The sequence below is a fragment of the Amphibalanus amphitrite genome, unplaced genomic scaffold, assembly GCF_019059575.1.
Source record: "Amphibalanus amphitrite isolate SeventyFive unplaced genomic scaffold, NRLGWU_Aamphi_draft 000413F_arrow, whole genome shotgun sequence".
Taxonomy (NCBI): Eukaryota; Metazoa; Arthropoda; class Thecostraca; order Balanomorpha; family Balanidae; genus Amphibalanus; species Amphibalanus amphitrite.
This window is the reverse complement of record NW_024881907.1, coordinates 291,786-305,000: the sequence shown is the minus strand read 5'-3', so window position 1 is coordinate 305,000 and position 13,215 is coordinate 291,786. Positions and strand designations below refer to the sequence as shown.

General features: G+C 55.8%; 1 protein-coding gene across 3 annotated transcripts in view; it reads right to left on the bottom strand.

Annotated features, from left to right (window-relative positions):
• LOC122390871 (cyclin-D-binding Myb-like transcription factor 1) overlaps positions 1 to 13,215 on the bottom strand; it is a 40,063-nt gene that overhangs the window by 13,091 nt on the left and 13,757 nt on the right. For all 3 annotated transcript variants that reach the window (XM_043384281.1, XM_043384280.1, XM_043384282.1), the window contains exons 6-8: positions 12,542 to 12,669; positions 3,668 to 3,840; positions 2,548 to 2,663 (exon numbers count right to left, since the gene is read on the bottom strand). In XM_043384281.1, the coding sequence (XP_043240216.1) occupies positions 2,548 to 2,663; positions 3,668 to 3,840; positions 12,542 to 12,669 (417 nt within the window). The remainder of the gene's footprint in view (positions 1 to 2,547; positions 2,664 to 3,667; positions 3,841 to 12,541; positions 12,670 to 13,215) is intronic.

The following is a 13,215-nucleotide window of genomic DNA, read 5'->3' as shown; positions in this document are numbered from 1 at the left end:
TGTGGTGCAAAAAAGGTGTATTACCGATGAGTGTGGGTGACCCTTATGCACGTGCCACGTACAAAACGAAAAGGTGTCAGTTTTGCAACAATTGCAGTATCTCGGTAATTACTGTGCCGATTGCGCTGATACTTGGCGTGTAGGTACATAGGCACCCACTAGGCAGTGCATATCAATGTGCCCCATTTGGGGTGCTGCTGCACCTGCGCACGTGCAGGGGTCGATTGCAGATCTCGAGAACGGCTGAACCGATGCGCTCAAATTTGGTACACTGTTAGGGACCGGTTAGTAGGGTGCCGTGCAAGTCAGTTGGGACTCAGTTTGCACGTGCACACGTGCAGGGCGCCACTTTCAGATCTCGAGAACAGCTGAGCCGATTGCGCTCAAATTTCGAACATCGCTAGAGACCGGTTAGTAGGGTACAACAACAAGAACAAAACACGTTTATTAAACATAGGATGGAAATGAGAGTATAGTCCAGGTGGTGGTGCAAAAGCTGATGCTTAACTCGAGGTACCACCACCTGGTAACACAAACCTTTCTGGGTGCCGGGCATAACTCATTTGGGATTACATACCCCTCGCAATTTCGCACGTGCAAGGCTCACCCTCTCGCCCGCTCGTTTGTCGCTCCAAAAGGCGTTCTACTGGTTTTAACATAGTAGATAAAATTATAAAATAAAAGTGAAGCGGACTCATCGTGTCCGCATATACATACGTTAAAAAACATATGCATATGTATGCGCCAACTATGCCCGTATGTGTGAACGCGATTTAGGGAAACGCTCTCACAGCGAGGTTCTATTAAAAATAATCTCCACAGAATGTGGCCACCTGGTAGAGTTACGTCTAAGCGACACAGAGCCGGATTTAAAGTCGGACTTGAAGCCTTTAAAGACGGTGGGGACATCAGCCGCTGACAGGGGACGGTGCGGCGGGCTATACACGGTCAGTGCCGGGGGCCGCGGGTATCTCCCCTACATACAGGGGACGGTGCGGCGGGCTATACACGGTCAGTGTCGGGGGCGCGGGTATCTCCCCTACATACAGGGGGCGGTACGGCGGGCTATACACGGTCAGTGCCGGGGGCCGCGGGTATCTCCCCTACATACAGGGGACGGTGCGGCGGGCTATACACGGTCAGTGTCGGGGGCGCGGGTATCTCCCCTACATACAGGGGACGGTGCGGCGGGCTATACACGGTCAGTGCCGGGGGCGCGGGTATCTCCCCTACATACAGGGGACGGTGCGGCGGGCTATACACGGTCAGTGTCGGGGGCGCGGGTATCTCCCCTACATACAGGGGACGGTGCGGCGGGCTATACACGGTCAGTGCCGGGGGCCGCGGGTATCTCCCCTACATACAGGGGACGGTGCGGCGGGCTATACACGGTCAGTGCCGGGGGCCGCGGGTGTCTCCCCTACAGACAGTGGGCGGTACGGCGGGCTATACACGGTCAGTGTCGGGGGCGCGGGTATCTCCCCTATAGACAGGGGACGGTACGGCGGGCTATACACGGTCAGTGTCGGGGGCGCGGGTATCTCCCCTACATACAGGGGACGGTGCGGCGGGCTATACACGGTCAGTGTCGGGGGCGCGGGTATCTCCCCTACATACAGGGGACGGTGCGGCGGGCTATACACGGTCAGTGCCGGGGGCCGCGGGTGTCTCCCCTACAGACAGAGGGGCGGTACGGCGGGCTATACACGGTCAGTGCCGGGGGCCGCGGGTGTCTCCCCTACAGACAGGGGGGCGGTACGGCGGGCTATACACGGTCAGTGCCGGGGGCCGCGGGTATCTCCCCTACATACAGGGGACGGTGCGGCGGGCTATACACGGTCAGTGTCGGGGGCGCGGGTATCTCCCCTACATACAGGGGACGGTGCGGCGGGCTATACACGGTCAGTGCCGGGGGCGCGGGTATCTCCCCTACATACAGGGGACGGTGCGGCGGGCTATACACGGTCAGTGTCGGGGGCGCGGGTATCTCCCCTACATACAGGGGACGGTGCGGCGGGCTATACACGGTCAGTGCCGGGGGCCGCGGGTATCTCCCCTACATACAGGGGACGGTGCGGCGGGCTATACACGGTCAGTGCCGGGGGCCGCGGGTGTCTCCCCTACAGACAGTGGGCGGTACGGCGGGCTATACACGGTCAGTGTCGGGGGCGCGGGTATCTCCCCTATAGACAGGGGACGGTACGGCGGGCTATACACGGTCAGTGTCGGGGGCGCGGGTATCTCCCCTACATACAGGGGACGGTGCGGCGGGCTATACACGGTCAGTGTCGGGGGCGCGGGTATCTCCCCTACATACAGGGGACGGTGCGGCGGGCTATACACGGTCAGTGCCGGGGGCCGCGGGTGTCTCCCCTACAGACAGAGGGGCGGTACGGCGGGCTATACACGGTCAGTGCCGGGGGCCGCGGGTGTCTCCCCTACAGACAGAGGGGCGGTACGGCGGGCTATACACGGTCAGTGGCGGGTCCCGCGGGTATCTCCACTGACGGAGGTGGTGGGAGGCAGGGTATATTGGTGGGAGGTTACCTGCTGCGCCACGGCCGCCCAGTTGATACCCGAGGTGACCGGCTGGCCGGGCAGCGTCTCGGTCAGATCGTACACGGCCTGTTCGAGCCGCTCCTCCTCCTCCTTCAGCCATTTACCTGTCAGAGAGGGGGGGACGGTTATACTAACAGTCAGACAGTCACACTACCTGAGCCCAGAGCCAGCGATACTACATGCCCGCGTCGGAGAACAGGAGGGCGGTCATACTGAGTCAGATATACTAGCTGTCAGCGTGGAACAGTCAGACTGTCACAGTACAGTCAGAATACAGCCAGTCATTTACCTATCAGTGGAGATTCATACTATCTGAGCCAGTCATATTATCTGTAAGAGGGGGTTATGTAGTTATGCTACCTGAATCAGTTACACTATCTGTCAGCGGGGAGCAGTTAGACTGTCAGGGTAAAATCAGTCGTTTACCGTCAAGGAGGGTCTATTTCTGTCACAGTACAGGTAGCCAATTCCCTGACAAGGTGGGGCTGGGGGAGGGCGGGGGGGGGGGCGCAGCAGTCACAGCGCACTTGTAAGAATACAATCATAGCACTGATCACGTTGGCCCGTAAAAAAATTATGTCGAATAATGGAACCATAGAAACCAATCATCATATAAGGAATAAATGTAACGAGACGCACAACCATACGACACCCCACAATGCCCTGTCCGCAGCACCGTCCCGGGCAGCCATATCCCACCTCTCCCCGGCGGGGAGGGGGGGACTCGCCTTATGTCTCCCCGGCGGGGAATAGGACTCGCCTTATGTCTCCCCGGCGGGGAATAGGACTCGCCTTATGTCTCCCCGGCGGCGGGGAGGGGGACTCGCCTTACGTCTCCCCGGCGGGGAGGGGGGGGGGACTCGCCTTACGTCTCCCCGGCGGGGAGGGGGGGACTCGCCTTATGTCTCCCCGGCGGGGAATAGGACTCGCCTTATGTCTCCCCGGCGGGGAATAGGACTCGCCTTATGTCTCCCCGGCGGCGGGGAGGGGGACTCGCCTTACGTCTCCCCGGCGGGGAGGGGGGGACTCGCCTTATGTCTCCCCGGCGGGGAATAGGACTCGCCCTACGTCCCCCCGGCGGGGAGGGCGGGGCGGGGGGGGGACTCGCCTTGATTGCAGTTGTCGCGCAGTACGCGCACACGGTCCTTGACGGAGGCAGCCGAGCGGCCCATCAGCGCGCCGATGGTGCCCCAGCGGTTGCCGTGGATGGCGCGCAGGTTTCGCAACTGTTCCACCTCGTCCTCCGTGTAGCGACCCACGTGGTTCTTGTGGTCGTACATCCTGGGAGATGCGGGGAGGCGAGTTAGGAGAGTTCGATGGCGACTGGAGGGGAAGGGAACAGTGGCTCCAGCCTCCAGACGACGGAGATATGGGTGGACTGTGGACTGGAGGTCACAGAAAGATCATGTGGCAGATCCATCAGCCAAACGCACCAAACGTCACTGGTTTCCCTGCCAGGGAATCGGTGAAAGACAGCCGCGGGTGTGTCGGTAACCGAGACAGCTAATTAGGCTTGTTTTGTGATTTTGTCACGCTATTTAGTTGTCTTTCAAACTTGCGTCATAAACATTTTTTTTGTCATGCTTCATCCAGTGTGACCAGGAGGTTTGACGATAAAAGAAGAACGGCAAATCATGATAATATATTCTCTAATTTAGGCTAAGTACCTTTTAGATTGTTTTATTTCGCTTATTTTTTATTTCGCTTTATTTGGCATAATAATGTACATGCTCAATATTTTTATCGCATCCATTGTCATATTCCTCTGAATGAGCTTAGTCAGGGTGCTTGAGCTTAGTGAAGGTCAGGGTGCCAGAACTGAGCAGTGAGCACATCTCTATAAGGACATCCCCGAAGCGAGGGATAATGCATTGCCGCTGAGCAGATTATGTGCAAATGCTTTCAGTTGACAAGGTCAGTCATCAACGATCTGATTCGGCACGGAAATCGCAAGACCTTTTCATATTCGTTACAATTATCTGCATCAGATAATGTATGTGTCTGTAAATAAATAACCAGATTGTATCACACCGAATGTACCTAATATGTAAGTCCTGAGCCACGAAGGCAACAATATCAATCACTTCGAGTTTTAAGGAAACCTTATCGGTGCAGGTAGGGCAAGAATGTACGTACGTTACTCTTGAGGTGAGGTCACGGCAACTTCATGTAGGTAACATAAGTAAACCACGGCTAAAATATATAACAACGTAAGCGGAAAAGCTGTATAAAAGGCAGTTTTTTATTCATAAGGACAAGGAGACCCTTAGGCAGGGAGCACAAGATAGGTCACAGCGCTGATCTTCTAATTCTATCGATCAGTGTAAGGTACCGACGCTACACGAACATCTACACTGCATCCGTCACAAGAGCTCAACGTTATCCAGCTGAGTATTTACACATGTATTCAAACGAGCACAATCAGAACAGACATTCATAATCATTTGGAAGCGATAGGTTTCAAGAAAACACTATCGAGATTCGAGACACACAAAAGTGAACCACAAGTCCTCTCGTACACAAGTCCTCTCGTACGGCTGGGCTGAGTGGTTAGCATCAGCAGAGCTGTCTACGGACGCCAAACAATCAGATTGCTGGAGCAGGAATAGTAGAGCTGGATTAGAGAAAGGCGGAAAATAATCGCTGCCAAGGTTCACAACAGCGGGCAGCCCAGCCCGTTACTCAATCCGAGCTCAGTCACCGTAGAATAAATATCCTGAAGTTGCGTATGCTGGCATTGGTTTTAAGAACATTTATTAGAGCCCCTGTCACACAATTGTTGAACACAACTAATGATATCCATATCCACCGCCGTATCCACCGTGTCCACCGCCGTATCCACCGTGTCCACCACCGTACCCACCGCCGTATCCACCGTGTCCACCGCCGTATCCGCCGTGTCCACCGCCGTATCCGCCGTATCCACCGTGTCCACCGCCGTATCCGCCGTGCCCACCGTGCCCTCCGTGGCCGTAGCCCGAGTAGGTGACCCGGGCGTTGTAGCCGTCGTAGCCGCCGGCCCGGTAGCTGACGTGCTGGGTGCGACCGTCCGGCAGCTTGACGCTGTAGTGGCCCTGCCGGTACTTGCCGTCACCGCTCTCGCTGTGAGAGTACTTGGGGCCGTAGTGCGGGTCGCTGACCCCGTAGGAGAATTTGTAGGACGTGGGCACGCCGTAGCCGTGCCCTCCACCGTGGGTGGAGGCGGCGGCGGCCACCAGCAGAGCGGCAGAGATCAGGGTCCGCATGGCGCGCCTGCTGTCCCGGTGTGGGGATGTCTGTCTGTGGGTTGACTGGTGTCCTGTCGCCGCCGGTATCACCTTATATACCGACCCCCGAGGGACTGTCGGTAGAGGGGACCGGCAGGCTGGGACCGACCTGTCCAGGGCGGCACCTCACGCCTGACCTTAGACTGAGCACGCGCAGTGGACGGGGAGAGTGCCCCTCCCCCCACCCCACCCCCCGAGGGCAGGTAGGGGAGGTCAGTACGGGCGTGGTCGGTCATTGTGGTCGGTCATTGTGCAGGGTCGCAGAGGGGGCAGCGGAGGGAGGAAGGGAACGCGTGATTTCCTGACGGCCAATTCGTGTCGCATTTTCCGGACACTGGCGCCAATATGGACAGTCACGATGCGCATGACCGCACAACAAAATATTGTTTTTAATAGAAAACAATTCTTGATACGAATCGCAAGAGGCAATGTGTACCTAGACCTATCCCATAGTTTACTCGATGTTCAGTTTCGATATAATCCCTGATCTAACCTTTGCCGGCATGGAGTTGATGCAACACCTAAAGGGGTTGCAGTGAATATCTCCAAGATGGGTCGACAGACCCGGCCGAAATCCAGGCTTCACCATTCTTATTTCGCGAGGTCACCGAGTTGCGACGTCATACCAGATGTCAGGACATATTAGGCCGAAATCGGCCTTTGTGGCGACCTCAGTGAGATTTCCATCTTTTTTAATGCGATTTCCGCATTGGAAGTGAGAGGATCAGTGGGTGTTGTTGCTCCGGGACTCGGGAGCCATGCGGTCAAGGTCAGGCAAATTATTGTATGCTTGAGGTTATGTAATGATAAGTACTACACGAATTCACGAATCAAGATCCATCATACGCCCAGGTCATCGAAGGTCATCTGAGATCGCCTGAGGTCAGCTTTGACCTTGTCAATGCAAGCGTTAGGTACTAACTTTTATTAGACGTGTCATCATTAGACGTAACCACAATCATTCCCAATGTCATTTCAATTTCATTCCATCTCTAGCTCATCGATTGATCTGTCTGCTTTTGAGATGTATTACATACCTATCTATACATTTAACTGATTGAGTTTGCTTCAGCCAATCATCCTCTTGGCTTCCATGTTTTTACATTGCACTGACCACGGTTCCTTTCCCGGACGTTCCATATAAGAAATCATGGTATTCTTTTTTACACATTCGATCTCCTTCCAATCATCTTCGACGAGCAACAAAGCAAACTTTTAGTAAGTGCAATAACATTCCACGAAATGTACAATACCCCAAGCAGTTTACAAGACAGGACTTCCTTGAAGATTAAACTTTTGGCGAGTAGGCTCCCGCAGCCAACCCGCAGCTTGCCCGCAGCGACCTATAAGTCCTTTCCGGAATCGCTGATGAAAACGTTCGCATTGACGTCAATGTTTTTGGCCCCGATTTGATGCAAGCTCTGCCATTCGCGGCTGAAGGCAACCACTAAGCAGCATTCGGTATATTTTCAAAAGAAAAGATGCCAGAAGGAAGATATCGCAATAACCGGCGTTTCATTTAATAATAATAATAATAATAATAATAACATTTATTTCGCACCAGGTCGGTACATATACAACATGACAAATTCAGTCAACATGATAATGTCACCAACATACACATCAACATTTGATGCACATGACAATAATGCCAACTCCCGCCTTCACTTAGGCTTCACTACTGATATTGCACCCTGCGTTTCGACGCCCAGTGCGGTACTGAAGCGAGTTACCGATACACATTGGGTTGCCCGGGAAGTTCGCTGTCTTGGTCTCAATCGCCATATTTCATAACTTGGTGCCATTGGCTACGTTTCCATGGCACAAGCTAAGCCGATTTTGAAAAAGGGATTTGCTCCATCATAGCGTTTAGGCATAATTTAAAAATGTAATTATAGGATTAGGTGCTAGCTAAAACCATATATACGCTCATTTTTTACATAAGCTAAATAGTTTCCTAGAAAAACGCACGTGAAATTTCGCTACATCGATTTAGACGTGTCATGGAAACGTAGTAACTGTCAGCCATTAATTTTGCAGATATATCCGTTATGCAATCGACTCCTTGGTTAATTGCGTTCATTCCGATCTCGTGAAAGTGTTACGTATTCAACGAAAGCGTTATCAATAATGCTGTCAGTGTCAACAACCATGTGGACATCATTGACAGCTTAAGGTCTTATTGCTTTTGCAGTGCTCTATAGCCTTAAGTCCGTAGCTGGGCTGCACCGAAAGGTTAGCATCATCTCGAAAGTTCTGTAGTTTGTAAGACTAATCGATGACCCAAGTTCATGATGTAAGAAACATTTATTAGATACACCGTCGTCGGCATCCATGCCAACACCATTGAGAAGTGGACAAAAAAGCGAGTGAGCAGAGCAGATACAATACACGAGACACAATCACTCGGCGCCTGGTATGCTGGTATCGCCGCCTAAAAACCAAGCGGCCCACGATTTCGGCGGCGCTCCGCCGTCTCCGCCGTCTCCGCCGTCTGAGCAGTACCGTACCGTCGCCGCCGTCTCAGCGGCGCACGGTTGCGACGTGCGTCGGAAGGCGCGCCGGAACTCGCCGTTGAAGATGACGAATGTGAGCGGGCTGAGCACGGCCGTCAGGCCCACGCTGCAGTTGAACAGCAGCCAGGAGACGATGCGCAGCGGCGGCAGCAGCACGCAGCTCAGACGCCGCTCGGCCACGATAAACGCCACGAACGGCGCGTAGGCCAGCACGTAGACGGCCATGCAGCAGAGCAGCGCCGCGCTGGCCACCACGTCCACCCGGTGTCGCGGCCCCGCCGCCGCCGCCGGCGGAGCGCCCGGCCGCGCGCCGTAGGCGGTCAGCCGGTCGGCCCGCAGCGTCAGCGACCCCGCGGCGTTCTGCCGCAGCCCGAGCTGGGGCCCGCCTCCGAGGCGCTCATGTTGGTGCTTGTGCTGGGGCCGGCCACGGCGGCACCGACACCCCGGCCCAAGCTGGCGGCGCTGGTGTTGCTCTTGCTTCTCGCAGCGGCACCAGGGTTGTTGGTGCCATCAGCGGCGCTGATGCTGTACTCTCCTCCGCAGGCACCAGAGCTGGCGCCGCCGCCGGCCGCCGCGCTGCCGTTGGCCCGGTTCCGGAGGCCGGTGTCGGGTACCGCTCCCGTCCTACCGCCAACAGCGGGCGGCGCCGGACCGCGTCCGGAGGCAGTGGCGGCGTCCACCTCCTCCACTGGCGGCAGCCGCGGGTGGGACGGCGAGCCGAGCCTCGTCAGAGTGGCACACCGCCACCACGGCACGGCCGCCTCCCCGCTCCCGCCGTCTCCGCCGCCGTTCGCAGCCGCGCGCTGTGCACCCTTCTCTCCAGAAGCACGGTCCGCCGTCTGCGCCGGCCGGTTCCCGTCGCCCACTTGCAAACTCCACACGCTGGGAACTTTGGGCCGTCTGAGCGAGTGTCGCCGACCGGTACGCCGGTGAGCTCGCAGTCTCCGGCGCGAGCTAACCGTCGCCGCCAGAATCCGCGCGTGACTGAGCGCCATCAGCAGCAGGCCCACGCTGTACAACACCACCAGCCCGATCAGCATCGGCGTCGACGTCGTGGCCGGCCGGTTGACGACGATGACGAAGCCGTCGGTGGTGTGTCCGAACGTGTCGCCGCACTTGGCATACATGTCGTCAAAGAGCGGCAGGTTGCGCGCGGCGGCCACCAGTAGCGGCGCGGCCAGAGCACGCAGCACGTTGGCGCGCGATGGCGCGAACCGCCGGTTGTGCACCACCATCAGGTAGCGCAGCACGGTGATGAGCACCACGGTGACGAAGGCGCCGCAGTGGGACACCTCCATGGCCCCGTGGCGGAGCCGGCAGAGCGCCTGGGCGCGGTGGTTGATCAGGTACGGAGTCAGACCGGTGGACAGGCACAGAGGCAGGTTGGTCAGACACATGAACGCCACCAGCGAGTTCATCAGCGTGTGCAGCTTCCGGGTGCGGTAGAGCGTCAGCATGGTCAGCAGGTTGACCAGCAGCACCAGCAGCACGATCAGCGCCGTGAGCCCGGTCAGCGTCGCCAGCAGCGCGGCGCTCCGGTCGCCCGGAGGGGTGGCGCACACCAGTCCGACCGGCCCGCTATCGTTCCCCGCCGCGCCGGGCAGCAGGCGGCAGCTCAGAGTCCGCAGCGTCTCCCGCGAGCACCGGCCCACGGTTTCGGCCAGCGCCGGCGGCAGCTCACTCACAGCCTCAGTCAGCGCTGGCAGCTCACTCACGGCCTCAGCCAGCGTCGGTAGGTCACTCACGGCCTCAGCCAGCGCCGGCAGCTCACTCTCAGACTCGGCCAGCGCTGGCAGCTCACTCTCAGACTCGGCCAGCGCTGGCAGCTCACTCACGGCCTCAGCCAGCGCTGGCAGGTCACTCTCAGACTCGGCCAGCGCTGGCAGCTCACTCTCAGACTCGGCCAGCGCTGGCAGCTCACTCACGGCCTCAGCCAGCGCTGGCAGGTCACTCACGGCCTCAGCCAGCGTCGGCGGCTCACTCACGTTCATGGCTCTCCTCCCCGAGCAACTCACCGAATCGTGCCTCTCTCCCCTCTCCGCCGCAATTGGTGGATTTGGCCGCCTTCAGACGGAACCAACAGAACAGACCGGCCGACCGACCGGCAGAGACTCTCCGATCGGTAATACCACGTCTGACCGACCGACCAATCGACAGACAAACTCGCAACCGTGCAACTATGACCGACTGACCGACCGACCGACTCTGCGTCCGTCCGATAGATCAGTGACGGAGCGACTCGGTGCCAGCCAACCAACCGACGCTACGGCCGAGACCGGCGCAGCGCGGCCGCCGGAGAGGCACGAAACAATGCTCCGACCCGGGAAACATTAAAAACGTCCGCACAGAACCATCACTGCCCCAAATAACGAACAGCGTTAGTAGATTATCAATAGAGGGAACCGATTAATTGTCTGTCGTCGATTCGAACTAGTGATAAGTGTTATGGGTAGTAATTTCAATTACTTTTCCAGCGACAGATTCTCACAATGATCCGATAAACTAACGTTAGCGATGCTCGAGAAAAACTGAGTTTCTGCTTCCTCTGATATCGAAACTGCCACGAGACAATCTTTGGTTACCTACCACCCATCATTTAAGACAGCAAAGTTTTGATTTGGCAGTCACTTTAATTTACAGGGTGTTTCACAATTACCGTTACAAGAGTTCCCACTCAATTTTGGTGCACTTAAAGGTGGTTTTTCAGAAAACACTATACACCATTGGAAAGAGCACATAATTCTGGTCCTGGTTCATTGCATTTTGAATGCCCCTTGGACAGATAATGGGTGTAGCAGATGAAAGACTGATCCAAATGAGGTCCGAGTCTGCGATTATCTCGAATATCAGGATTAGAGCCTGTGTGATAAGCTTGTTGCTCGCGGACCTGTTTGAAGACGGCTGTACATGGCTGCGTGGTGTAGTCAACAGGTATCTATTACGCACCTCCTGTATGAATTTCAAGTCTTCAACGCACAGGCTTCAATGGCAATGACGTCATTTCCTACCTCGTGTCAGAAAGGTGACTTGCGTGCCGGCCGGCGAGCCGACCTGGCGGCTGGGATGTGTGGGTGGATTAACGCGTGCCCCCTGCGGCCCGCCGCGATGCGGATCGGGGGCACTAGTGCATGAAACTCCGCAACAGCTGTCGGTCGCCAGGGGGCACAGACCTTGACCCTCCGTGCAGTCTTAGAGGTCATTCGAGTCCAGTACCTTCGCGCCGCCACACAAGTCCACACCCGCGCCTGAGGATGAAAGTCGCCGTTGGTTTTTGTGCCCGAGGGCGTAAAAATCAACAAAGAAACCTACATCGAGACCATCCTTGAACAGACGCTGAAGCCGTGGACCAAGAAGACGTACGGAGACAAGGGCTGGACTTTTCAGCAGGACGGCGCAACAAGCCACACCGCGCGCGTCACCCATCAGTGTGGTGCGAAGACAACTGCCCAAACTTCATCACCAAGAACCAGTGGCCCCCATCATCCCCAGATCTAAATCCGATGGATTACACGATGTGGTCCGTGCTCGAGAAGGAAGCCTGCTCCAAATCGCACAAGAAGATCGACGATCTCAAGCGATCTCTGATCAGCGCCTGGCAGAAGATCCCCGACGCGGTTGTGCGTGCCGCAGTCCGTGACTTCAGGAGACGGTTGGCTGCCGCTGTGAAGGCTGGAGGCGGCCACTTCGAGTAGGACTTAAGGATGTTGGTCTCTGTGGTTTTGGGTGCATATGGTGCAATTTTTGCGTAAATAAAGTCATTATGCCCAGAGATATTGAGCTTTGATCTTGTAACGTTAATTGTGAAACACCCTGTATATGGCTACCCGTTCATATTAAGTCTAAGGCCGAACTAGTTTTCGAAGATTTCATCGGTTGTGCCCGACATTGTGACCCAGAGATAGCACAGGACACGCGCGGTGTACATGCAGTGATGCGGTGAGCTACGGATTTGCCACGATCGACGAAGTGCCGACTACATAGGCATTGATCTTGCCTCTTTGAAACAGCTGGGAGCTCTGCACAGTGACCGTATTTGACTAAATGGAAATTCCAGTGATAAGTAAGCATTCTGTGACCAGCGCTTGCAAAACTGATGCTGAATGCCAAATCGACTCGGATAAACCCCACAGGCGGCGCACGCCGCACAGGCCGGGATGTGATGGGCCATAGATGGGCTAAAAGGGCCGCCGCCGGACCGACCTGATAATGCGCCGGTAAATGGAGAACAGCGGCCGGTTGATGCCGCACGCCACAGTTCGGTAGAAATTCTTCCGCTCGTCCTTCGAGCACCGAAAGATGATGTCCTCCGGGTTGTCAATTCCTCGCTCCTGCAATATGAAAAATGACAATAACATAAAAAATAATGTAAAATGAAAGTCAATACCACACCAACGAATTCTGCCTCTCATTGGATACCTACTGGCCGGCCCGGCAAATGCGTATACAATACGGTCCAAATATACGACTTTATTGGAGACATAGTGCCAGAAACGTGTTATTCGCATCCTGACGAAAATAAATGCCAAGAAGTATCAATATTGTGATCTTTGACATGAACATAATTCCTACCAAACAGCACGACGTCGATATCAAATTCCTCATAAAAAACTGCATGTTATTACAGCAGCTAAAATAGGAAAACAAGTCAACTAGCAACCAGCCACGGAAGCATGGACGGTGGACTATAGACGGTGGACTATGGACGGTGGACGGTGGACTATAGACGGTGGACTATGGACGGTGGACTATAGACGGTGGATTATGGACGGTGGACTATGGACGGTGGATTATAGACGGTGGACTATAGACGGTGGACTATAGACGGTGGACGGCACATGAACGATGGACGGTGGACGGCACATGGACGGTGGACT